Source organism: Leucoraja erinacea, chromosome 9, assembly GCF_028641065.1.
Source record: "Leucoraja erinacea ecotype New England chromosome 9, Leri_hhj_1, whole genome shotgun sequence".
NCBI lineage: Eukaryota > Metazoa > Chordata > Chondrichthyes > Rajiformes > Rajidae > Leucoraja > Leucoraja erinaceus.
This window is the reverse complement of record NC_073385.1, coordinates 50,403,136-50,428,918: the sequence shown is the minus strand read 5'-3', so window position 1 is coordinate 50,428,918 and position 25,783 is coordinate 50,403,136. Positions and strand designations below refer to the sequence as shown.

The following is a 25,783-nucleotide window of genomic DNA, read 5'->3' as shown; positions in this document are numbered from 1 at the left end:
ATTATCCGAATAGCTTACGATAAATCGGCCATCCTTACAAGGCCTAATAACTTGTAGGCAACTTTTGAAAATTACATGAAGGATTTTTTTATCCTTTAGTCTAATACCTACACCTTCTCAGGAATCAATCAAAATGTAATCATTATCAATTAGGAAATACTGCCAATGGGGAAAATATTAAGAAAAGATTTCCAACTTTGATTATTCACTTCTATATCGTACATTCACTAAAATTGATTTGATTTGAATTTCATTGACAACACCTCAACCCAGAAAAAATTGCAGTGTTAACGTCTCGGTTTATTGTAGGATGATGTTCGACTTCAATTGTCCCTTATTGTTCATCATTCTGCACAGAGAAGTTTCAATGGCCAGGGAATCCCACTAGGACAGGTGTCAATTTGAGGATTCCCATTTCCGTCTACTAAATATTGAGGAGCATTAGAATGTGTATTTTGGGAATTGCAATTAATATAAAATATCAAAATCACAGGCTAATTAATAAACAAGCAAATGATGTAAAATGTAGAACAAAGGGAATCAATCATTAAGAAAACTACTACTTTAACTTTTTCATTATCCTTTTGCAAATATTCACTATAACATAAGCATGGTAAAAGTATAATTACGGAAAATATCAAACAAAGGTAGGAAATACTAAAATATATGTCAAACAAAATCTCTATTAGGAAAATAAGAAAACTGCAAATAATCAAAAGCAGAAGTGTAAACAAAAAATGCTGGAAACACTCAATAAGTCCAGCAGAATGTCATTGAATCATACAGCATGCAATGGACCCCTTCAGTGACCTCATCTATACTAGCCACGATACTAGCCTATGTACACAAACCCATCTGCCAGCTTTTGATTCAAATGGACTGGGCTACATCCACAACTCTTTCCAATTCTTTGGTCTTCAGCAGAGCTGTTGCCAAACCAAGTTCCGATACATCCGATACATCCAGATAAAATGCTTTCCACGGCATATCCCCAAATACGGTGACCCCAAATTTCACTGCACGAATTGGTGCATGTGGCTCTTGAGTCTTGAGTCTTGATATCTGTAGAAGTTGGTGTGCAAAGATGTATAAACACCGAGTCGTTCAGCTTCGTAATTAAGTTCTTTATTAGCAAAAACATATAGAGCGAATACACATAACTGTTGTAGGTTCAAACTCCAAGATGAATCTAAAGAACTGCCGAACTGGCACACTAGATGACATAGTGGAAGACCGGAACTGGATTATGGATCAGTTTACAACAGTGAAACAAGACATGGATCACATCAACTAATGGTGATTGATCTACATCCTCCTTCTTAAGCATAAGCTCGCAACTAAATAAAAGTATATACAATTACAACTACAAACATCACAAAATAGGGATGTAAGCGTCAGCTAAGCAATGGAGGATACGAAGTGAGCAAGATACAATGTGAGGAATGAAGAAGACCTCAATCAATTAAAGCTGTGATAAGTGTCCAAACACAGTCTTGGGGTTTGGCTTGCAAAGAATATTCGTACTCTTTGCAGGTGACAGTGATAATTCTGGTATTTATATCGCTTAGTCCGTTCAGTGAAAACACCGACTAGAATACTTTAAATCATCCGTTACTTCACCATGGTGACCAGGTGTCTCTGTACCACCCCGGAAAGCTCTCCCAGTGGATCACGGAGAAACACATGTGCTCAAACAAAGAAATTAGCATATATATATATATATATATATATATATATATATATATATATATATATATATATATATATATATATATAGTTGATACAGTGGGAGGTAACTTACAAAGGGTGGTGATTCTAGACCAATAACTGTACTATCACATGGTTATATTGGTGGGGACAATCTTTCTACCCAATTACAATCATACACAGCATAATATATCTAAGACAATTACAATAGCATTAAACATCACATAAACATCACATGTTTTCCAGGAAAAAATATGTCACAGCAAAGATAATGAAACAACTAAATTATGGCAAAATAAAGAAATTAAAACTTAACTCAGAATACTTAAACCTTAGTCCTAAAGTATCCCCAAGTCTACATATTCTCAACAGCACTGCAGGTGGTAGTTCAATCAACACTGGTTTCGCAAAAGTCTTTTCCGCACGGGACTTCACAGTGACATCACAGGTGACTTTATAGGTGATTTCAGCATCAGCACCAGCGGCTCCTTCACCGGTGTAAAGATCTGAACTGGATTACGGATCAGGTGTACAACAGTAAAACCAGACATGGATCACATCACCTAATGGTGATTGATCTACAGTTGGTGAGAGTTGTTAGAGACATGTTGAACTTCCATAGTCTTCTGAGAAAGTAGAGATGTCTGTGTGTTTTTTGTGAACGTAGCTTCAATCTAGTTGATCTAGAACAAATTGTTGGTGATATTTATGCTGTGGAACTTGAAGGTCTTGACCATCTCCACGTTGGCACAATTGATGCTGGTTGGGGATCAATTTCCCAATCACTTAAGTCAATTACTAGTTCCTTTACCTTGCTGATGTTGAGAGAGGTGTGGTTGTCTTGACACCATGTTACAAAGCTCTCTATTTCCTCCCTGTACTTTGTCTCGTCATTGTTCAAGATCTGGCCGATTCTGGCAGTATCATCAGCAAACTTGTAAATGTAGTTGGTGCAGAATTTGGCTGCATAGGTGTGATTGCACAGGGAGCATACTAATGGGCTGGCAACCCATTTCTGCAGGGAACAGATGTTGAGAATTATTATGATGGATATTTTGTCACCAATGCTCACTGATTGCGGTTTCTGGGTTTGGAAGTCGAGGATCCACTTGCAGAGGAAGGTGCTGACTCCCAGGTCCATGAGTGTGGAGATGAGTTTAGTTGGGATTAAGTACACAAGGCAGAGCTTTTTTCCACGAGTAGTAGCTCTACTCAATAACCAAAAATCTGTAGCCTCCTTTTGCTCTGGTATTTTATTTAATTCACATGTTTAATCAATAATGTTTTATTATTCATGTTTAATGTTTTATCATTCTTAACTGTCACTGTATGTCATGTTTTCACTTGTGGGCGGAGCACCAAGGCAAATTCCTTGCATGTGAATACCTGGCCAATAAACTCATTCATTCATTAATTCAGCTACTGTCAATACATAGGAGTTTAATATAAGGTGTCCTTGTTACCCATGATTTCCAGGGATGAGTGAAGGACCAGGAACCAGTGTGTGCCTTGAACCTATTTTGACAGTAGATCAAGGCTGCCTGAGAGGCTAGACTTAGAAACATAGAAACATAGAAATTAGGTGCAGGAGTAGGCCATTCGGCCCTTCGAGCCTGCACCGCCATTCAATATGATCATGGCTGATCATCCAACTCAGTATCCCGTACCTGCCTTCTCTCCATACCCCCTGATCCCCTTAGCCACAAGGGCCACATCTAACTCCCTCTTAAATATAGCCAATGAACTGGCCTCAACTACCCTCTGTGGCAGAGAGTTCCAGAGATTCACCACTCTGTGTGTGAAAAAAGTTCTTCTCATCTCGGTTTTAAAGGATTTCCCCCTTATCCTTAAGCTGTGACCCCTTGTCCTGGACTTAATGTACACCATGAACAGCCTCTTGATGGTGACTGTCAATGCTACTGGACAGTGCTCATTAAGGCATGCTCGCTTGATATGCTTTGGCCTCGTAGATGCCGGTGTACAAAAGAAGGGTCAGACTGAAGAAGGGCCCTGACCTGAAGCATCACCTATCCATGTTCTCACGAGATGCTGCCTGACACATTGAGCTACTCCAGCACTCAGTCTTTGTTTACCTTCCTTTGTTCATGTTCTCTTTCTTCAGATGCCTTCATTAACCAGCTGATCTTATTATATCTTCTCCCCATGACGAAGCAGGTCTCGCCTTATCGTAGATCTTCCATTTATCCTATGCATCCTTCCATTCAGCTCTGCAACTTAAAACCAGCATGTTTTCTTTCTTTCCCATTTCTTGTAAAATCTCTGACCTGAAACGTTAACTATTTCTCTTTTTACAGATGCTGCCTGGATGTTTCCAACTGTTTTCTATTTCAATAGCTGTGAAAATATATCAGGTCATGGTGTTTTGAGAGCACACTCATCATACAGTACTTTGTAGTCTTTTATCCATCCAAGAATTCCTATACAAAACTTCTCAACCTGCTCTGTATCTCCATTATCTTCGGTAATCTTTTTATTGATCTTCCTTTCAACATAATTCAATTGAGCTGAAGGCACACATTTTAATGAATACAAACTTTTTATTAGCTTTTGATTACATAACATTAAAAATGTAATGGTAATTCCAATGACCTTTAAAAGCACTATTGATTTTAATAGCCAGTAAAACAGCTAATTATTTTGCATTTTGCAAATTCAGAACAAAATGCAGTTTACAGGAAAACTCTCAGTCATTGTCAACTTGCAGCCCACAATCCTCTCTGCTTCGTAGTCACTTGGCTGATGAGACATTGATGGATCTTTAGCATGAGCTAGAGATCAAGAAATTGATACTCACTCAATAAATCTTCGAAGCTTAATGCCACAGAAAAACATTCATTACAAAATAAACTACATGGATCTTAATCACTATGCTAAAATGCTAAAATCAGACACATTTTTCTTTATGAACATGAGATCTGAGCGATAATGAAATATGGATCGCCTTTTCTCTCCGTTCTAATTTTAATGTCTGTTAACTTATGTCCAGCATTCAAACCGCCGGGTGGCGCCAGAAATGGCCGTCTCGCCAACAATCTGTCTGCCCCTTCCTTCCTTGTTGTTTTAATAGTATGTGTTAAATGTATGTTTTAGAGTTCTTTAGCTTTATGTGGGGGAGTGGGGGGGAACCTTTTTTAATCTCTTTCCTCGATGGAGATACAACTTTTTTCTGTGTCGTATCTCCGTCCGCATTGCGGCCTAACATCGAGGAGTTGGCGGCCTCTTGCTGGAGATCGATTTGGGAGCACCAACCGTGGAAGACTGCGGACTTTAACTTCATGGAGCTTGCGGTCCCTGGTTAGAGACCGACATCAGAAGCACCAACCACAGAAGCTTCGACTGCCAGCTGCGGGAGCTTCGACTGCCCCGACAGATGGTTCAACTGCCCCAACGGCGGGACAAAAGTGAGGGAAGCTGTTGTTATTAGAGTTTTATGTTCATTGTGAATTTCACTAACTTTTTAATGGATCTCTCAGCAAAATGCCGAATAAATTAGGAATGATTTGTACTGCAGTACCATTTTCAATAAGAACTGGAAAAAGCTGGCCCTCACCTTCCGCCCCACCACCTTCCGCATACAACACATCATTCTTCGACATTTCCACCACTTTCAAAATGATCTGACCAGAGTCACATCTCCCTGTCACCACCCCTTTCCGCTTTCCACAGAGTCCACTCTCTCTGCAACTCCTTGGTTCGCTCAACCATTCCCACCATCCATCCTCCTTTCCCAAGTACTTTCCCCAGCAATGGCAAGAGATGTTATCCCTGCCCCTACACCACCTCCCGCAACTCCATCCAAGGACAGTGCTTCCAAGTGAGATAGAGGATCACATGTACTTTCTCTAAACTCATCGACTGCATTTGGTGCTTCCAATGTGATCTTATAGAGAGTCATAGAGTGATACAGTGTTGAAACAGGCCTTTTGGCCCAACTTGGCCCACATGTCCCAGCTACACTAATCCCACCTGCCTGTGTTTGGTCAATATCCCTCCAAACTTGGCCTATCCATGTACCTGTCTAACTGTTTCTTAAACATTGGGATAGTCCCAGCCTCAATACCATCTCTGGCTGCTTATTCCATATACCGACCACCCTTTGTTCGACCTCCTTTACATCAGCAAGACCATGCGTAGGCTAAGCAACCATTTTTCGAAACGTTTGGTCTGCCAAGACTTGCTGGATGTCTTGGTTGCGAACCATTTTAACACCCCATCCTATGCCCAGTCATTTTTGTCCTTGGACTGCTCCATTGCAGAGCAGGGCCACAGGCAAACTAGAGGCACAGCACTCATAGGGTAGCATACAACCTAATGGTATGAACATTGAATTCTCTAATTTCAGGTACTAACCCCCATCCCTCTCTCTTCTCCGTGTGCCACTACCTCTCGCCCCACTGTGGACCATTTTCTCCCCACTATTTCCTCCTCATCTTCTTTCTAAAGGTAGTCCTTTTATTCTGAGGCTGTGCCCTCTGGTCCTAGACTGTCCCACTAATGGAAACATCCTCTTCATATCCATTCTATCCAGGCCTTTCACTATTTGGTGAGTTTCAATGAGGTCCCTCTTCATCCTTCAAATGCCAAGAGTCTTCAAATGTTCATCACACGTCAACCCAATCATCCCCTTGATCATTCTCGTAAATGTTACCCGTGCCTCTTTCCCCACCTTCGTACATTCCTCCTATCCTCAAACCCTTAATTTCTTTTTTATCCCTCCTCTTTCCCCTCCCCAGTCGCCTTCCACCTATATCCTTCCCTCTGGCTTTACATTTCACTCCTTCTACTTATTTGACACCTTTTCACCTCGTCTTCTTCACTTACCCCATACATCTGCCAACCAAACCTACCCCCCCCCCCAACCCTCCCCCCCCCACCGCTGTATTCACCTATCACTTGCTAGGCTTTGCCCTGCCCCCCACCATTCTTTTACAGCTTTCTCCCCACAACTACTAACAGTCTGAAGATTGGTCCCAACCTAAAATATCATTTGTTCATTTCTTCCTCAGATGTTGCCCGACCTGTTGAGTTCTTCTTGCACTTTGAGTTTTTCACTTAACAACCAGTTGGTGGTTTGCATGAGAGAATTCAAGGGAATGAGAGTTTGGGGTTCTGGGGGTGGGGCGGTGTTGGTTGATGGTTGTGGTGATGGTGGGGTGAGGTATGTGAGTGAAGGACAAAGGTAGGTAAATTCAGCAAAATGTGTGGGAAGGAAATGAGGACCTTAAGGTTGAATCAGTGTGTGGGCAGGGGGATGGGGATTAGATTCTTGATTGGCTTGCAGCGGTAGGGTTAAGGCTTTGATATATTTCATTCGCTACTTCCTCAAAGGTAACATGGTTGGACCAGGCAGAGTTCAGCCTTACATGGGGCAATAACAGCCTTACAGTCCCATACCAGAAAAGCTGTTTACAATATGCTTTGACATCAATCCTTCAAATGTCCACGTGTGATGCTTATCAAGATGTTACTTGATCTCAGGGGAAGACTAGACTGGACACAATTGGGATATCTGAACCATGTCAAAGAGCCTATAAGTTAACTCATAGCCTGGAAAGTTGTGTGTCTATTCCAATGACACCACTACACTTGTAGCCTAAGAAGGACCAAGAAGAGCAATTGATGGAATGCAGAAGAGTACTTGATAGTGACCATAACTTTGCAGAGTAAATGTGTCAAAACAGTAAAATATCCGAATCCGTAACTTAAGTAGACAACCAAATTAATTCTTTGAATTTCACTTGAATACATCATCAGTGTACTGAAAGTGTTGGCGAGTTCCAAAAGAAGTTTATATTATGGAAAAGTCAGAAATAACCTACTACAAATCTCGGATTTAAAGAATAAACATTTAACCATTTGGAAGGCACTTATTTTGTTGATTGGTTTTAATCTATCACATTTTTATTAAAATATACCTGATAAGGCAAAATATACCAAAATAAGACATTGCTCATAAGATTGTATACCCATTCACATCCAAAAGCTCAGAAACTTCCCTGGGGGAGCGATCAAAATGACTGATCAATGACTGAGGTCAATGTGTGACAACTTGCAACGGGGCATTTTATCTTGACTGCAGTTTTTCAAGAGAGGATATGCGATCTCAGATCAGAACTCCACATGATTAATTTTCTCTATTTGAAAATTACCGTCTTAAATAGCAAATCACAATAGCCAACGATTGATAATTCCATTCAAATTTTTGCGTATGCTTTTTATATCTTTTCAATGGGCTACCTTTTTGTAAGGATGTTAAGTAGAATAACGAGTTAGTTATTACAAAAATCTAATATGCACAGTATACTGCAAGAGACAAAATAGTGCAGCTACTTTGGGTCCCAAATACACCAACAGAAAAAAAAAGTGCCATAAAAAAAAAATCATCTTTTGGACATTACTTACTTAAAAATTGTTTTTGTAAATGAAGGGTGCCTGCAACACTTCTGGTCGGAACTGAAATTCTAGTAACACACAATTATATTTTAAAAACATGTTATTTAAAACAATTTTAAATATACATGTTGGAGTTCAAAATATGTAAATCTTTTTCTTTCCCTACCTCAAGAAAGAAAATGTCCTACTTAAATACTTAAGGAAATTACCTCCATGTATAAAAAGTATATATGTCATTATAAATACCTGCGCAATGTAAAACATAAACTAATACAGCCGAGAGCTGGAACAATATCCAAACAAACAAAAGGAAACTGTTCAGCCACATTTACCCGCAAGAGCTTTGATCCTGGAACGCTCAAACAATCTTGCAGAGCTGTTGTCATTATCGAGTTCACCTTCATCAGAGAGTTCCCACCGATCATTGACGTGTTTGTACTGCTGCTGTATCTCAACATTATCAAAATCTGTGGCCGATGTCATTATGCTGGTTTTCCTGTCGTTTTCCTCTCTCTCTCATGAGGCCTATCTGTAAGGGGGAAAAAAATCACTGTAATGCATGTGAAGGGCTTCTTGAGCAAATATATCACCCAGCAAGTTAGGGGCTACATTTTAATCACTCCTACTTCAGGTAGCTTTGGGAAAAGACAATACATTTCTTTTCACTGGAGGCATTCAGCGGCTGTGATAATAATGCAGCAAGAATGGTGCAAGCATCTCTGGATATTTCACAACCCACTATGACCAGTAGATGGAGGTCTTGCATGTTCAATCTGCATCTCACTCCCAGCAATGTCCAACGGAGACATCATGGATAAACTGCTACATACAACAAGCTATTAATTGGCAAATATATTTGTGCAAGTAAACAAAAGTTTTTCACACTGCTATGTGTGTCCAAGTTTTATAAAAATAAATTAGGCTTGGGATTTATTTTCTGAGGAGTCTTTCGAAGCTACAGACTTGACCTAGAGTCATTGATCGAACAAAACACAGCTGCTGCGAACAATATATTGTAGTTGCTAAGATGACTCACTCATCCACATTTGTGTATCAGAATAAACTCATGGCACACATGTACTCTCGCTGCCCGTAACACCAGCTGTGCTGCTCACATGACCTGACTGGTTTTGCTGTACTGAATGCATCTGACCATCACCCCATTTAGACACATCGACAGATGATGCAGTTCAACAACTGAAAATGCCTTTCAGGAAGGGAACAGTAGCAGCATTTCAATAATGAACTCCAGCGTTCATTTTGCTAGAGAACCGACCTGAAACATCACCTATTCCTTCTCTCCAGAGATTCTGCCTGACCCGCTGAGTTACTCTAGCATTTTGTGTTTATCTTCCGATGCAATCATTTATTCTGAGCTCATTAGATCAAAGTTATGTTTCTCTCTCTGAAATATTGGATGTTGGTTGCCAGGTGCTCAGTTAGTGTTCAGCTATTAAGATACATTCACATTTGATGAAAATGAATGGTTGTTTAGAGATACAGCTTGGATACAGGCCATTCGGCCCACCGAGGTCATGCTGATCATTGATCACCCGCTCATATCAGTTATCCCATTTTCACATCCACTCAATGCACACCAGGGGCAATTTACAGAGGCCTATTGACCTACAAGCCCACACGGCTTTGGAATTTGGGAGAAGCACTGGGTGGAAACACACGCAGTCACAGGGAGAACATGCAAACTCCACACAGACAGCATTCAAAGTCAGAATTAAACCTGGGATTCTGGAACTGTGAGGCTGCAGCTCTACCAGCTGCACCACTGTGCCTCCATGAATGTTAAACAGGATCACCCAATCAAACACATGTTGGAAGTCACCCTCTCCTTCCAACAGCAGGAGAACGTGCACCTGGAGAGACTATGGGAAAGAACACGATGAAAGGACTCTAAAGTAAAATTATATAGTTGGTCAAAAATGTTGTTAAAATAATGTCTAATATTATTATTATCCAAGCCACTATTTGAACAAATTTGAACTCATTTGTTTAATTAGTGAGTATTCAGGACTTCTTGCAGAAAATGATGAGTTGAACTTATTTTTGACAGTTTATGAAGAGCTTGATTTAAAACTACAATAACTGACTGGGAAACAGCAAAGCAAACAGGTGTACAGCCCACATTGTACGGCTTGCTGGTGATTCTGTAGAGGACAATTGTAAGGCACAGAGTTAAAAGATACACACCAATCACATAATGTGGTACATGTCTATGGAGTAGTTGGATCCATGTATGGAACTGTACAATTTCCATTCGGAGCGATGCATGGCAGGCAAAGCAGTCATAGCAGCTCCCCAAACTAAAAATTCCACCTGCATGAGGTACTGAAGTAACTGGATGGGATATCATCAATTTTCGAGGTCTGGGAACGAAATCCCCAGCAACTAAATCACAGAAAGCAAGGGAAAGAAGAGTAAAGTGGAAGTTGCAGAAAGAACTCGCAGCCAGCAAAGAAAGGGAGCGATTAAATGAAAACTATAAAGCGAAATAAGAATGAGTCTAACCAACCATGCACATAAAAAAATCAACGAACAGAAATTGCAAAGGGAAAATAAAAAAGAGAAACCCAAGGATTTAAACAAAATAGTTTAAAAATGTTGTGTTTTTTTCTACATCACACCATTCCCAAATGTTATTCCAGCATGCTCATGGGAAATAACAGCTTTGAAAGTCAGGGATACAGAAACCATGGCATGGAAACATTGAGGACATCTTATGGTACTAAATTTAGTTGATGTGTATGCTGCATTCCAGTGGAATATTACCAGAGTGCTGGTAACAGACATCATGATTTACCTTAATAATTAAAACAAAAATTAGCAAAACAGTTTGAATAAATAAAAGAAAAAAAACCTCATGATTCAAAATCCTCATTGTGAACATTTTTTTATATGTTCAGGAAATTACCATAAATCCAAATATGATATTACCCTATGAAAGGGTAAATAATAGTTTAAACTGCACTTTTACAATGAGATGGCAACCGAACTTTATCCCAGAATGAGTGATGAGCTTGTCTCACTGTCACATTGAGGCTTCACACGGAATGGAGCAATTTTTTCCCAGATTACCAGGAGAAAATTTCCAAGTCATAGGAATTATTTTATTGAACCAACACTAATGAATTGTGAAAGGAACCATGTCAGATTGCATCCTTTTTTTATTAAAGGAATAATGCAGATTGGATTAGGTTAAAGCAAAATACACAAAGGTATAAAAAGTATTTTTGAAAATAAAACAGTCATTGTCTACCTTGTAAAAGTAGTGATGAATGAAATTCTAAGGTTAGAGTTGGACTGTAACACATTCCTATTGCCTGCGTTGAAAAGGAGATATTGAAACTGTACAAATTACACGTGATGGTTTGAATTCCTAAAGCAAATTTTCATTGGTAAATTTTTTAACAGGGCAGGACATGCTAGGAGGCTCAGTAGTTACGACTGTATCACAAGTACTGACTGCAAAAGATAATTACCCAAAAGATAGGGTCAGACAACTACTTGTGCATTGGATGTCCTTTCCAAAGGTTTATAAACGCATCATGATGTAATTAAATAATAAGCCACCAAGGACATGTCACAAATTATATATTTCATTCTTCAATACAAAATGTAAAGATATAAAACTGCTCCCATGAGTCACAACAGCAGCGGGTACTCTGGTAATTAAGCTTTCTGGAAGTACGATAAAAGTCAAGCGATTTAGGATTTCTAAGAAACTGCTTAACTGTGTGGTTCATTGATAATGGTATCACTGAACGAACTGCTAATGCACAATATCTCAAGCGACCAGCTGTCGAAGGACTGTAAAATTCCAAATACACAATTAGAGCTGCACATAAAGACCAATTTCACATAGAACAAGACTCTCGCCAGTCTTGGACTGCTGGTGTCACACCAGCTGCTGAATTCCTGCCTCCTGACTTTAAATATAACACATACTGCCATGTCAGCAACTGCCGCCGACCATCCCAGTCCTTGAACGTCAAATGGAGAATATCAACATTGAAACATTCATTCACTTGGTCACTGAAATTATGCAATGATTCATCCTTGTTAATCTGCTTGTAGCATTGGAGTAGATAGTGCCATGTACCCAATTACATATCTGTCTTAAAACAGAAAAGCACCACCACTTTGTGTCCAAAGTGAATGAAAGTAGTTTGCAAGCCAAATATATTGCACTTGAGTTCTTAATACTCAACCTATTAATAGAACCAAATAGTTTTACAAATATATACAACTCTCCCTTTAAATAAAGGAGAGCTGGGAGAGCATTTAATTGTACATACGGAATAGGACATCGACACTGGTGTGATCTTATTACTCAAGTGACAATTTCTTAAACAACTACAGGACTTGGTCACAGCAAATCTGATGGGAACTAGCAAATATTATATTCCAGGCTGTGAAAAGTGAATCCAAGTTCAAGACAGGTCAAAAGACAACAGTATTTTCTTCTTACGTTTCAAATTGTTGCAGACTTTTTATTTTTATTTTTATTAATTTGCATGGTTAAAACTGTGGATGTGGTTGTTATTTAATGCCAGAATTTAAAAAGCCATTCAAGTAATGGATTTGCTTGTTTAACTAAGCAGGCAGCCTGATTTTATTTGTTTCCACTGTTTGATGCAACCAAGTGCCTAACAATTTAGAGGGCAATTAATAGCCAACATGGTGTGGTACTGAAGTACATATTGGCCATACCTGGTAAGGTGATAGGTTTCCTGTGTAAATATATAAGAGCAAGGCAGTCAGAGCTTTTACAACTTTAAGGGGCTGTCCCACTTGGGCGACTTAATCCGCGAGTTCTGGCAAGTTTGCCATCGACTCATACTCGCTGCATGTTCGACACAAGATCGTAGGAGGTCTTTGTAACTCTCCTTCATGCTCGAGAGTAGTCCCCGTGTACTCGAGGCCTCAGCTAGGTCACAGCGTATTTTTCAACATTGAAAAATGCCCACGAGTAAAAAAAAATCGATACTTTTTTTACTCGTAGGTTTAGTCGTAGTTGGTCGGCATGTTAGTCGTAGGTAATCGAGAGTAGTCGAAGGTAGTCGTAGATAGTCTTCATCATAGTCGAAGGGAGGTCAAAGGGAGGTCGAAGGAGATCGTCTACACTCCACTATTCGGTGTCCAATTTACCCGAAATTAGTCGTAGCTAGACGAAGCTAGTCTTCAACATAGTCGAAGGAGGTCTTCAACATGACAGGTCTTCACCATGACATTTCTTAAACTCTCCTAAACTCGCCAATTAGGTCGCCCAAGTGGGGCAGCCCCTTAACTTCAATGGTGGCACAGTGGCATAGCGGTGGAGCCGCTGCCTTACAGCGCTAAAGGCCCAGGTTCAATCCTTACTACGGGTGCTGTCCGTATAAAGTTTGCACGTTCTCCCTGTGACTGCGTGGGTTTTCTCTGGGTGCTCCAGTTTCTTCCCACACTCCAAAAACCCACAGGTTTGTAGGTTAATTGGCTTTGATAAAATTGTAAATTGTCCCTAGAGTGTAGGATTGTATTAGTGCAGAGGGTGATCACAGGTTAGCATGGATTCGGAGGGCCAAAGGGCCTGTTTCTGCACCCAATCTCTAAAATCTAAAAGTTTAAACTGCTTTGTTCACTCTACTGATGCCACATCTGTCATTCCAGATATTTTAATCAGGAATTTTCAAATATCCATTTTAAGATTTAAATTCCCAGAATTACTCCTTCCGTAGGTAGGGATCACTGCAAAGGTATGCTCATCTGGAAAAATTGCCATTGGTTTTCATAAATTGTTACCTGAAACCATGGACTACAGATTTACTGAATATGCAGGAAACTAATGACAGTGCCAATCTAAACAATAAGGCCGTTTGGACTGAAAGACAAAGATTTGCAAAACAAACACGCATTGATGTGTCTAGAATGTAAAATACGTATGGTTAGGTTACTCATTCGTGTCATATTTCATTTTGTTTTGAGAGTCATTCTAATACTTTTGCTGGCCTATTCCAAGTATTTTTTTCCTGGAAATAAGTCCTTAAGTTTGCTTTTCCGATTTTGTACCCGTTCTTTTCATCTGCCAATAAATCTTGGGACCTTGGTTAGTTGTGCAACGGAAAATAAACGCAAACAACACTGAGAAGGGACAGATGGTGTGTCTGTTGTAATCCTTAACTAAATCACAGGAATCATTGTAATCATGAAATAAATGACAGAAATCATGCGATATATGTCATGCCATCAGCTTGTATACACACACAAATCACAATCAGAAATGGACTATAGAGTTAAATTATTTTGCATTGCTTCATTGCTGTATAGGACTAATGCTCCTCCTTTTTCAGATTATTTATATTTGTGAAATTCCTGAAAAGTATATAGTTCTTGAATGAGAAGCTGGAAGTGGTTTGTTTTTTAGCACCTTGCAATACCAGCCTGCAGCCATCTGCCAGAGCATTGAAGAAGCCTGCATGATTTTGCTATTGAAACTTTTTTCCCCGTTTTGTGTGTCAGACAAATTGTCCTCTCCAGCTGATTTATCTACATTGCACCATCTAACCCTGCCTCGCCACCATCCATGACTATCAAAACATCAGCATGGCACATCCAACTAATGACAGAGCTAACTACTTGACTCCGCAGACTTGAAACATTGTAAAATATCTTTAAATTATGTTTTGAATGGATTATTTTTTAATTTGCTGAATATTCCAGTCAGGGATTCTATTTATTTCATAAACAAAGGGGTCATTTAAAAGCATCATGTCCTGACATATAATTTTGAACAAAAATGCAAAATATTATTTTTCTATGCAGATTGCACAATCAGCTTAATTTTTTGTAAATTCCTGCGTTACATTCCTGAACTCATCCACCAATGCAAATTCCCCACTAAGTGGCGATTCAAAACTAGAGATGGAGGAACAAACTTGCAGAGTATTTAACAACTGTGCTTCATTCCTATGTTGAGGGCAAGATTCCTGTCCACCTCTGGTTCAAATTATTATCTCACCAATGGGCCGTAGTGGGGTCTAGGATGACAGCGGGTTGCCATTGGAAAGTGGTTTAAAAGGCAAGCATTGTGGTGAGGTGATTGTTTAGTTTAGTTTAGGTTAGTTCAGTTTAGAGATAGAGCATAGAAGCAAGCTCTTTGGCCCACCAAGTCCACACTGACCAACATTCACCAGTACACAATCCAACACACTGGGGACAATTTACAAATGCCAAATGACCGGCAAACTCGCATGTCTCTGGAATGTGGGAGGAAACTGGAGCCCCAACCGAAAACCCGTGGTCACAGGGAGAGTGTACAAATTCCATGCAGGTAGCACCCAAAGTCAGGATCCAACCAGAATCTCTGGCACTCTAAGGCAGCAAGTTTACCGCTGCGCCACTGTGAACCAATGGGTTGTGAGTGGTCAGTGTTGTCCGGGAGGTAGTATGGATTCAGAAACTGAAATGCTCTGAGCAAAGGATGTCCTAGGTATCTCTACAGGGCTTACACCATATATGGCACAGATTTTTAAAATAGAGTTATTGAGTTATACAGCGCAGAAATGGGCTTTTTGGTCCAACTTGTCTCTGCCGACCAAGGTGCCTTTGCAAGCAATTGGAATTAGCTCCGAATTCCATTTGCTTGCATTTGGCTCACATCCTTCTAGAACTTTCCTATCCATGAACCAATCCAAATATTTTGTACACAATGCTATTGGATTCACATCCATCACCTTCTGTCAGCTTGTTGCATACACCTACCATCCTCTCTGTGAAAAACCTGGCTCTCAAATCCCCTTTAAATCACTCCTCTCTCACCTTAACCCTATTCCTTCTAGTTTAGACTTCCCTACATTGGGAAAAAGACAGCGAGTATCCACCTCATTTAAGCCCTCATAATGTTCTGAATCTCTATAAAGACCCCCTAAATGTTTTTGCTCCAGAAAAAAAAGGTCCCAGGCTATCCAGGCACGCCCTAAAAACTCAACCCCTCAAGTCCCAACAACATCCTTGTGAATCTATTTTGCACCCTCTCTAGCTTAATCATGTACTCCCTACAGTATGGCATCTGGAACCACATACACTATTCCAGCTGCAGTCTCACCAATCACCGATACAATTGTAACATGACATTGCAACTCTTATACTTAATGCCCCATGCCAAACGCCCTCTTCACCATTTTGCGTACCTCTGTTGTCACTTTCAGGGTATTATACAAGTGTACCCAACATCACTTTGTTCTCCAACACTCCTCATATTTACTGCATGTCCTGCCCTAGTTTAGCTTCTCATAATGCATCTTGCCTCCTTTTGTCCTTCACATCATGAATGTATTTTCAAGCCAGGTAGCTCTGGTTTGGGTTGAAGGCGGGAAAAATGGCATTAACCTGCATTTTAATGGAAATATAGCCATCAACAGCCAGCACACCTATTGCCTCTTAGTTGGGTTGGGTGACAGAGGAGGTAAATATATTATTAAGCCCTGCCCTCTCCACCCAAATTACAATTCACCTTTGTGTATTTTTCCCATTGTGGAGGGTGTTAAAATTTGGGTTTAAAGATTATTATCATTATGCATCATGGTAACAGCATGAACCAAATGTACAATTTGAACTAACCAACTCACTCACTGCTAATTAAATGAAATCTACTCTACAGTAACAGTTGGAACTTAAGGGTTAATAAGTTAGCTGGCCTCTTTAAATTGTCCCTAATGTGTGGGTTATGGTTGGAAAAGTGAAATAACATAGAACTAGGATGAATGATGATCGATGGTCAGCATGGACTCGTTGGCCGAAGGGCCTGTTTCCACACTGTATCTCTAAACTTAGGAGTGGCACATTGGTGCAGCGGTAAAGTTGCCTTTCCGTTCCAGAGACCCGGTTTTGATCCTGACTACGGGTGCACTCTGTTTGGAGTTTAAGCATTCCCCATGTGACCACGTGGGTTTTCTCTGGGTGCTCTGATTTCCTCCTAATTTCCAAAGACATGCAGGTCTGTAGGTTCATTGGCCCCTGGTCTGCAGGACATAGAACTAGTCCACCGCTGATCGATGGTTGGCGTGGATTTGGTGGACTGGAGAGTCTGTTTCCATGCTGTATCTCAAAACTAACCTAAAGTTAAGTATCAGTTGGGAAGGTAATTATACTTTTTGTTTGATGTGCAAAATTAATGCATGTATACTCATGTAAATGCTGATGCTCAGCCTGGTATTTATCAAAGGCTGCACTGAATATTCTGCTGACTGCAGACAACTGTGGTGCCAGTTAATACCATTGCCTTCTGCTGCCTTTCACACTGAGACACAGAAAAACAAAAGGACATCCTTTTCTGCTCTGCTTTTAAAGCTGTAGTGCACAGATCCTAGTGTCGAAGCACAGACTGAGGTGACAAGATGATGCCAGTTTATTTTATTTTCATTAAAGTAGTACCTATCATATGTAACAATTGTTGGCAACAGAAACAAAGCATCATCAGCATTTCTCACCTTCACAGGTGGACTCGTGAGCAGTGCTTTATTTAGAGCCTTTCACAATGCTCCCTGGACAATTTTCCATGATTATTTGCCAAGAATATTTCTGCCTGTTTTTCTATTTCGATTTGCCAAGATGCTGCCTGTCCCGCTGAGTTAGTCCAGCATTTTGTGTCTATCTTCGGTTTAAACCAGCATCTGCAGTTCCTTCCTCGAACACAAAGAGTGCTGGAGATAGATACAAAATGCTGGAGTAACTCAGCGGGACAGGCAGCATCTCTGGAGAGAAGGAATGGGTGACTTTTTGGTTCGAGACTCTTCTTCAGACTGAAGTCAGAGGAGAGGGAGATAGAGATAAGACAATGGACAATAGACAATAGGTGCAGTAGGCCATTTGGCCCCTTGAGCCAGCACCACCATTCGATGTGCTCATGGCTGATCATCCATAATCAGTACCCCGTTCCTGCCTTCTCCCCATATCCATTCTCCGTTATCTTTAAGAGCTCTGTCTTGTGCTTTCTTGAAAGTATCCAGAGAATCAGCACCCACCGCCCTAAGGCAGAGAATTCCACAGTCTCACAACTCTCTGTGTGAAAACGTTTTTTCTCATCTCCGTTCTAAATGGCTTACCCCTTATTCTTAAACTGTGGCTCCTGGTTCTGGACTCCCCCAACATCGGGAACATGTTTCCGGCCTCTAGTGTGTACAAACTCTTAATAATCTTATATGTTTCAATTAGATCCCCTCTCATCCTAAATTCCAGAGTATACAGGTCTAGCCACTCCATTCTATCAACATATGACAGTCCCGCCATCTCGGGAATTAACCTGGTGAACCTGCGCTGTACTCCCATAATAGCAAGAATGTCTTTCCTCATATTGGGAGACCAAAACTGCACTCAATACTCCAGGTGTGGTCTCACTGGGGCCCTGTACAACTACAGAAGGACCTCTTTGCTCCTATACTCAACTCCTCTTGTTATGAAGGCCAACATGCCATTTGCTTTCTTCAATGCCTGCTGTACCTGCATGCTTACTTTCATTGACTGATGAACAAGGACCCACAGATTCTGTTCTACTTCCTTTTTCCCAACTTGACTCCATTTAGATAATAATCTGCCTTCCTGTTTTTGCCACCAAAGTGGATAACCTCACATTTATCCACATTAAACTGCGTCTGCCATGCACCTGCCCACTCACCCAACCTATCCAAGTCACCCTGCATTCTCTTCACAGTTCACACTGCCACCAAGGAAGTATAAGGTGACATTAGGACAAAGGCAATGGAGATCAAGAAAAAATCCATTCCCTTTGTCACATTTTCCTTGATCTCCATTCCCTTTGTTCTATTGTCACATCTTACACTCCCTTATTGATGAATGATTTATGTTGTTGTGTGTTGTCTGAGTCTATGTGCCTGTGCTGCAACCTGCTGCTGCAAGTTTTTCATTGCACTTATAACTCACTAGACTTGCATGTGAAAAGGAACTTGACTTAATGGGCATGAAAGAGAAGTAATAGGTCAGAAAGAAATGTGGGGAAATGGGATTATCCCGAGAGCAATCACAGACTTGCTGAAGTCTAACTTTGCTGTAAGGAAATATGAAATTATGTAATTGTTCAAGAACCTGAAAGATTCAAATGGCAGGGTCACAAGTAAAAATAAATAAATAAACCATAGTGAGATCCTCTTTAAAAACAAAATCCCATTGCTAGCATGTTAGCAGAAATAATCAATCAGGTAAATAGCATAAATGAGTTCAATAGATCGATGGATTGAGTCAAACATTGTGAGGACAGGTGCCGAGATTAATCCAGAAAATAACAGACATGTTTAACTCACAAACCCATTATCCCAGAGCAGTCCATCTGCTCTATTTTAAAATGTCATCAAATCTAGTTTCATTGACTCTATCAAAGAGATTACTGTATTTTTTGTGGGAGATTAAAATCATTGATTTGCATTAATGTATTAAAATTTGTCTCAAATATTTCACAAAGCAAGGATTGACCTATTTGGGTTAGTTCACACATCCGTGAAAAAGGATTTCAGCCAATCTGCAATGTCAGCATGAAACCTGGAAATAAAATCTAGTTTGGACAATGGACTAAAGTAGTAACATGTTAATTATTAACTAAATTTCATTTTAAGTGCAGGGAGCAGTTGAGTCAGATGATTGTCAGCTGAAGGAAGATATGTGGCTTCAGTGAACTGGAGTTAAGAATGGAGAACTATTAGCTATGAAGTGAATAAATGTGTATTGCTGCTGCTGTCATTCTCAAATGTATTGTGGTTAAACTAATTGGCATTAATTCTTTCTGCTATAAAATGCAATGGTTTCGAGTTTAAAGTTTAAACATGCAGCGGGTAAAATATCCCTGCGGCCTACAACGACCATTAACCCCTATACGCTAGTTCAATGTTACCCCAATTTTGCATCATGTCGTTTTTAATCGATGGGAAAAATCCTCGGCACACATTCGGCGGAGGGGGGCTCTGAGCAAGGTGGCCAAAAAAATGACGGCCGTAGGTGGTGGCGTTCTCTCGGAAATCGCAGCACAGATGGCCAAAACCGGTCAAGAACAGACCTTTAGTAATATATATATATATAGAAACAAGGCAAAAGGAATTGGACTTCCATCACTGTTCTGCACAAATAAATTAATCAACCTTACGCTTTGACTGTAGAAACAAGACAAAAATAATGCCACATATTCAACCATGTATATGGTTCAATTAAATTAAGATATATTTGTAAAACATATATATGGAAACAGGCCCTTCGGCCCAACAAGTCCACACTGACCAGCAATCTACCATACACCTGTTCTATCCTACACGCCAGGGACAATTTACAGGAGCCAATTAACCTACAAACCTGCACTTCTTTCGGATGTGGGAGAAACCGGAATATCCAGAGAAAACCCATGTGGTCATAGGGAGAATGTACAAATTCTGTACGGGCAGCAGCCGTAGTCAGGATCAAATCTGGGTCCGTGCTGCTGTAAGTAGCAATGTTACAAAATTTTGAGATTTAAAAAATCAAATCTGCAATTTATCCCATCAGATAAAGCATAAAAAGAAGTTTAATTTGACACCTAATTCACTTTTATATCTCAAGTATTAAAAAAGTTATGGCCATTTTCATACTTGGAAATTAGCATCTTGTTCCCTATTGATTTTCTATGGACATAACAAAAAAGCTGTGATCGTGGACAGTCAAAAGCCCATAACTTTTTTAAAAATTAAGAGAACTGAATGAAATTTTCAGTTGTCATAGATTGAAGCATTCTGAAACAAATATAAAACAATCTTACTTGGATGACCTGAAATTAAAGCATATAATGAGTTAGTTACCCAATTATAGCTAATTCCAAACTTCAATTAACAACAAACTGCTAGATCTAAACATCTATCCATTTCTTAAGAAAGGATTAACATTTTTAAATAACCTAAGTGTCCAAATAACATTCACAAAGAATTCACAATAAAACATTATTTTTAAATCTCATTTACATGAATTTATAGGCCAAATGGAAGGGGTTTAGTGTTCAATTGCTGTAAATTAAAGGCCATTTAAATCAGCGTTTGAGTGGGATCCTGTGGAACGCGCTGGTTTAGAACGTTCCCATTGCGGTAGATTTGTGCCCCAAATGCCCAAAAAAATACTGCGGGATTTAATGGGGCCCCAAATTAGCTACTCGCAACATAAAACTTTGTATAAAGGGATCTTAAGAAGCGCTTTTTAATGTAAAAAATAAACAACCTACCTTCCGTTGTCCCCTGTATGAGATCCGGCCCGTGGTCGGCGGTCGCGGGTTTGGAGGATAATTTTTAAACTACTATAATAATTAAATAAACCCTCTAAATGTAAACATAGCTCCAGCGAACAGACCTCGCAGCGATTTTTCGTCAGCAACTAAGTAGGCTGAACAAGCTCGATTTGAACAGCCTAGGGAAAATCGCGTTTTAAACCCGCCCCCCTCTCAACGGCGCCAAAATCGCACACACGGGCTTGGACAGATCTGCAGCGACGCTTAAGGTAGGTTTTGCAACATACCTACTGTAAGGCAACAACTCTACCGCTGTGCCACCCCATTAAATTATTTTTTCTGTAATATATTTATTATGGTGTTGTGTCAATAAAGATGAACACTTGATTCTGATTTCTGCCTTTAGTTGGATAACACACATCTCCAGTCATTGTGTTTTACATCTATATGGCTGGTTTTCAACCTCTTCAGTCTAAAGGTCTCAACCCGAAACATCACCATGGGGTACGGACAGAACAGTCGTCGGACACAGAGCCGCCGGAGGTGAGGGTGGGAGGTGTGAGCCTCAGGGGTCGGTGCTGGGACCACCGCCGTGTCTTACCTATCACACCATCTGCATGGGAATACTTTCTTCCCCTAAATCATCCCGCAGGCCTGATTGAACCCCTTTGTAGGCCGGATGCGGCCCTCGGGCCGGTAGTTTGACACCCCTGCTTTAAACCAATGCCCTCTAGTTCTCGAATAACATATCCTGGGGAAAAGACTATGTATTCACCTTATATTTTCCTCTCATGGTTTATACTTACTTCTAAAATATTTGTTTGCTTTATTTTGAATTTCCAGCACCTGCAGATTTTGGTTCCATGAATGGCAAATGGAATCATTAGTACTGTAGTTACATTGCCATTTTAAATAGTGCGATGGGCTAAAGCCAATCAAATTGCTCGTTCTTTATGGGAAACCCGCCGACAGAAAGGGGGGGGGGGGGGGAGGGGGAAATCAGTCTACCCCACGACATGCTTCATAGTTTCCCTTACACAACTCGAGTCATTTTCTTCCAAATGGGGAGATTTATGATTTTTAATATGGGCATTAACATGATGTGGATTCCATCATATACCTAATGTCAATGCATTCCATATGATGATATTTCAGTTTCTGGTTTACTATGCATTAACACAAATGATGACTGACAACAGTAGCTAGACTTCTCTGAACATCAAGGAAATATTTTTATCAACCACTAATAATCCTTTTAGATATCAATGCAGTGGAAGAGTGGCACATTTAATCAGTGTACTATTGTGAATACCAAAAGTATTGTGATATTTCAGCTTATTCCTTATTTTGATTCTCCAGCAACGAGAACCAAACCAGTTTTTGGTCTCATCCCAAATACCATGGTTAACAGAGCAGAACTGATATTCCACCGGGAAGTAGAATTGCAGTTCCGTTAATAAATCAAACATAATAATCCTCTTTGGACATTTGGTTCCGATGACTGTTACAGCCACATAACACCATTCCATAAATAAATACACTTGACAAGCTATCATGGGAATCAGGTCACCATGGGAATGAAGCAACGAGAAATCAGACATATTACAGAGCAACCTCAGCTCTGGCAATGTTTCTCAGAAATGATAAGTCACACGTGTATACAAAATGTGCACGTGCTCCTTCAAATTTGTCCATAAAATCCACCTCAAATCATGTAAATATTAATGTTTCATAAACTCCTGCTTTCTCTTAGCTTCCTGCTGATGCTGATGGTTTAGAGCTGGATTGCGTCGAGTTACAGTTGGTGAAAAGGTAGAACTAAATCTCCTAGAACTATGCCGAGACATTTATTCATTTTTGGTGTTGCTGGAAATATGAGCCTCGGTTAGCAATTCATCATTGGATGCTGGGGGGGGGGGGGGGGGGGGGGGGGTGGGGGGGGGGGGGGGGGCAAGGGCGGGAAGAGAGCTCGGTGAAAAAGACAGGGGTTGTGGGGGCAGGAGCCAACATGGGGGACCAGAGGGGAAGAGTCTGGAGCTGACGTTGCGATGGGGACTCACAGCGGGTGTTGGTCGTTCTCCTCCGACGGGATCAGAGTCCCCGCTTTCCATTTGGCGACATCTCCGACGCTGGGCTGGGCTGGGCCTCCGACGCTAGGCTGGGTTTCGGACCCAATCTCCCTCCAAAAATTGTGGCCGGTTGGAGATGTCCGCCAGCCATCCAGAGCCTCTCTTAGCTCCAGTAAAGGCGCCATGGCGCAGGAAGGAGCGGACCGTCCTGCGGAGTGACAGGAGAAAAGACCAATCCACGCGACGCTGAACTGCAAGAGAGGAGATCGATCTGCACACGCGCGGTTTATAAGATTTTTTCAAACCTCACTGACTTTTACATTAGACCACCGATCGGAACAAAATGGTGCAATCGCAGCTCAGGAGAACGGAGAGTAAGCTGGCAAAAAATCGTGCCGCTATCGTATACCGTTTTGGCGCAAATAGAAAGACCGCGCAAACCAGAAGATAACAAGATCAGAGCTTTAGTTATGTATAGATTGTCCAAGTGTCATGGCACAGAAGGCTATGAGCTGAGAGCACTGAAAAATGGAATTGCAAAGATAGGTATCTGAAGGTAGAATGGGCAGAGTGGGCCTGCTAACTGTTAGAAAACTCTGAGATGGCTCAGAGATGGGAATGCATGACATTGATGTGCCCTAGAGAAGCACAAAAGCCAACATTAGAGCAGCAGATAGAGGGAACAAGGCTTGTTACAACAATATCTCTATAAACATTAATTATTAAAATGCAAAAGATTATTTTTTTTTAAAGGTTAATCTCAGTGAAATCCTCTTATGACTTTAATGCAGAAATGTTTCAAATTGAATGAGGTGCAGTTCTTCCAGTTTGAGTATGAATGGAGAGACTTTCCGTGAATTCTTGGTTTGGACATCCCCGACCTACCCACAGACTTTTCCCTGCAACCACAGGAGATGCAACCTCTATTCCTACCCCTCCCTCCTTACCTCCATTTGGGGACCCTAAAGCCCTTTTCAAGTGAGACAAGGAATAACTTGCTTCTCCTCTATACCCTTCTACAGCATCCAATGCTCTCGCTGTGCCCTTCCACAGCACTGAGAGCAAGCTTAGACTGCTTCAGCGTATACATGTGTCCTGCCCCCCAGCTGTGCCAGAGTTCCCGGTTGCAAGCTACTTTAAATCCCTCTTCCCATTCCTGTCCTGACTTGTCTGCCCTCTGCCTCCTCCACTGCCAGAGTGAGGCTACAGCACAACATATTCCTCCTCATCTCCTTTTCATCAACCGAGCCGCCCCTCCCACTCATGTAGACTTGACTTTCCACTCCCCCTACACTCCTCCCCATCACCCACCATCCTTCCCATCGGTTCTACATTTCACTTGCGTTTTTCCTTCCTTATCAGATTCCACAATCAGCACCCTTTTTGTCTTCTCCACTTATCATCTGCAGACTTAGTTATTATCTTCACCCATCTCACCCCCACCTGAATCATCTGCCAATCAGTTCCTCTTCACCTGCATACACCTATCACTTGATAGTTAGTGCCCCAACCCTTACCCTCGTGTCTCTCTACCAACCATCTCCCCCCTTTTCCATCAGACTGAAGAATGGTCCTTGACTAAAACATTGTCTGTCCAATTTCCTCCACAGATGCTGCCTAACCCGTTAAATTACTCCTGCAGTTTGTTTTTCATTCAGAATTCCAACATATGTTGTCTCTTGCGCCTCCATATAGTTGTGAATAATGAGATAATTAGAGATTATACTGAAGTCCTTGGAAATTTTCTATTAAGAGTAAAATAAACACTATATTTTTTACCATTAAATACTCACTATTAAATATTTGGCTTTCCATGATTTATTTGGTTTTCAAGGACACAAGTGTAACTATTTTGGCTTCGATATTTTGTATTTATTTTCAGAACATTTTCTCAGTTGAGCTGGATTTCTTTATTGTAGCCACAAAGCACAAAAATAATCCATTTTAACCATTGCGTCAACTCTTCATACACCTGTTTTCCAAGCCACTGCTCATTCCCCAAAGCCCAACATTATTTGGTGGCATGGTGGTGCAGTGGTAGAGTTGCTGCCTGACAGCTAATGCAGTGCTGCCTGTACGTTCTCCCCGCGACCTGCGTGGGTTTTCTCCGCGATCTTCGGTTTCCTCCCACACTCCAAAGAAGTACAGGTATGTAGGTTAATTGGCTTGATAAATGTAAAAATTGTCCCTAGTGCGTAATAGGATAGTGTTAATGTGCGAGGATCGCTGGTCAGCGCGGACCCGGTGGGCCGAAAGGGCACGTTTCATTGCTGTATCTCTAAACTAACTAAACCATTTTTCTACATTTTAAGTACGTATCAAGTTCAACTTTGAAAGTTGCTGCTGTATCTGC

At 40.8% G+C, this 25,783-nt stretch overlaps 1 protein-coding gene across 2 annotated transcripts in view; it reads right to left on the bottom strand.

Annotated features, from left to right (window-relative positions):
• Positions 1-25,783, bottom strand: part of LOC129700363 (spectrin beta chain, non-erythrocytic 1-like) — a 199,973-nt gene that overhangs the window by 139,232 nt on the left and 34,958 nt on the right. For both annotated transcript variants that reach the window (XM_055640786.1, XM_055640785.1), the window contains exon 2: positions 8,454-8,650. In XM_055640786.1, the coding sequence (XP_055496761.1) occupies positions 8,454-8,604 (151 nt within the window). In that variant the 5' untranslated portion in view covers positions 8,605-8,650. The remainder of the gene's footprint in view (positions 1-8,453; positions 8,651-25,783) is intronic.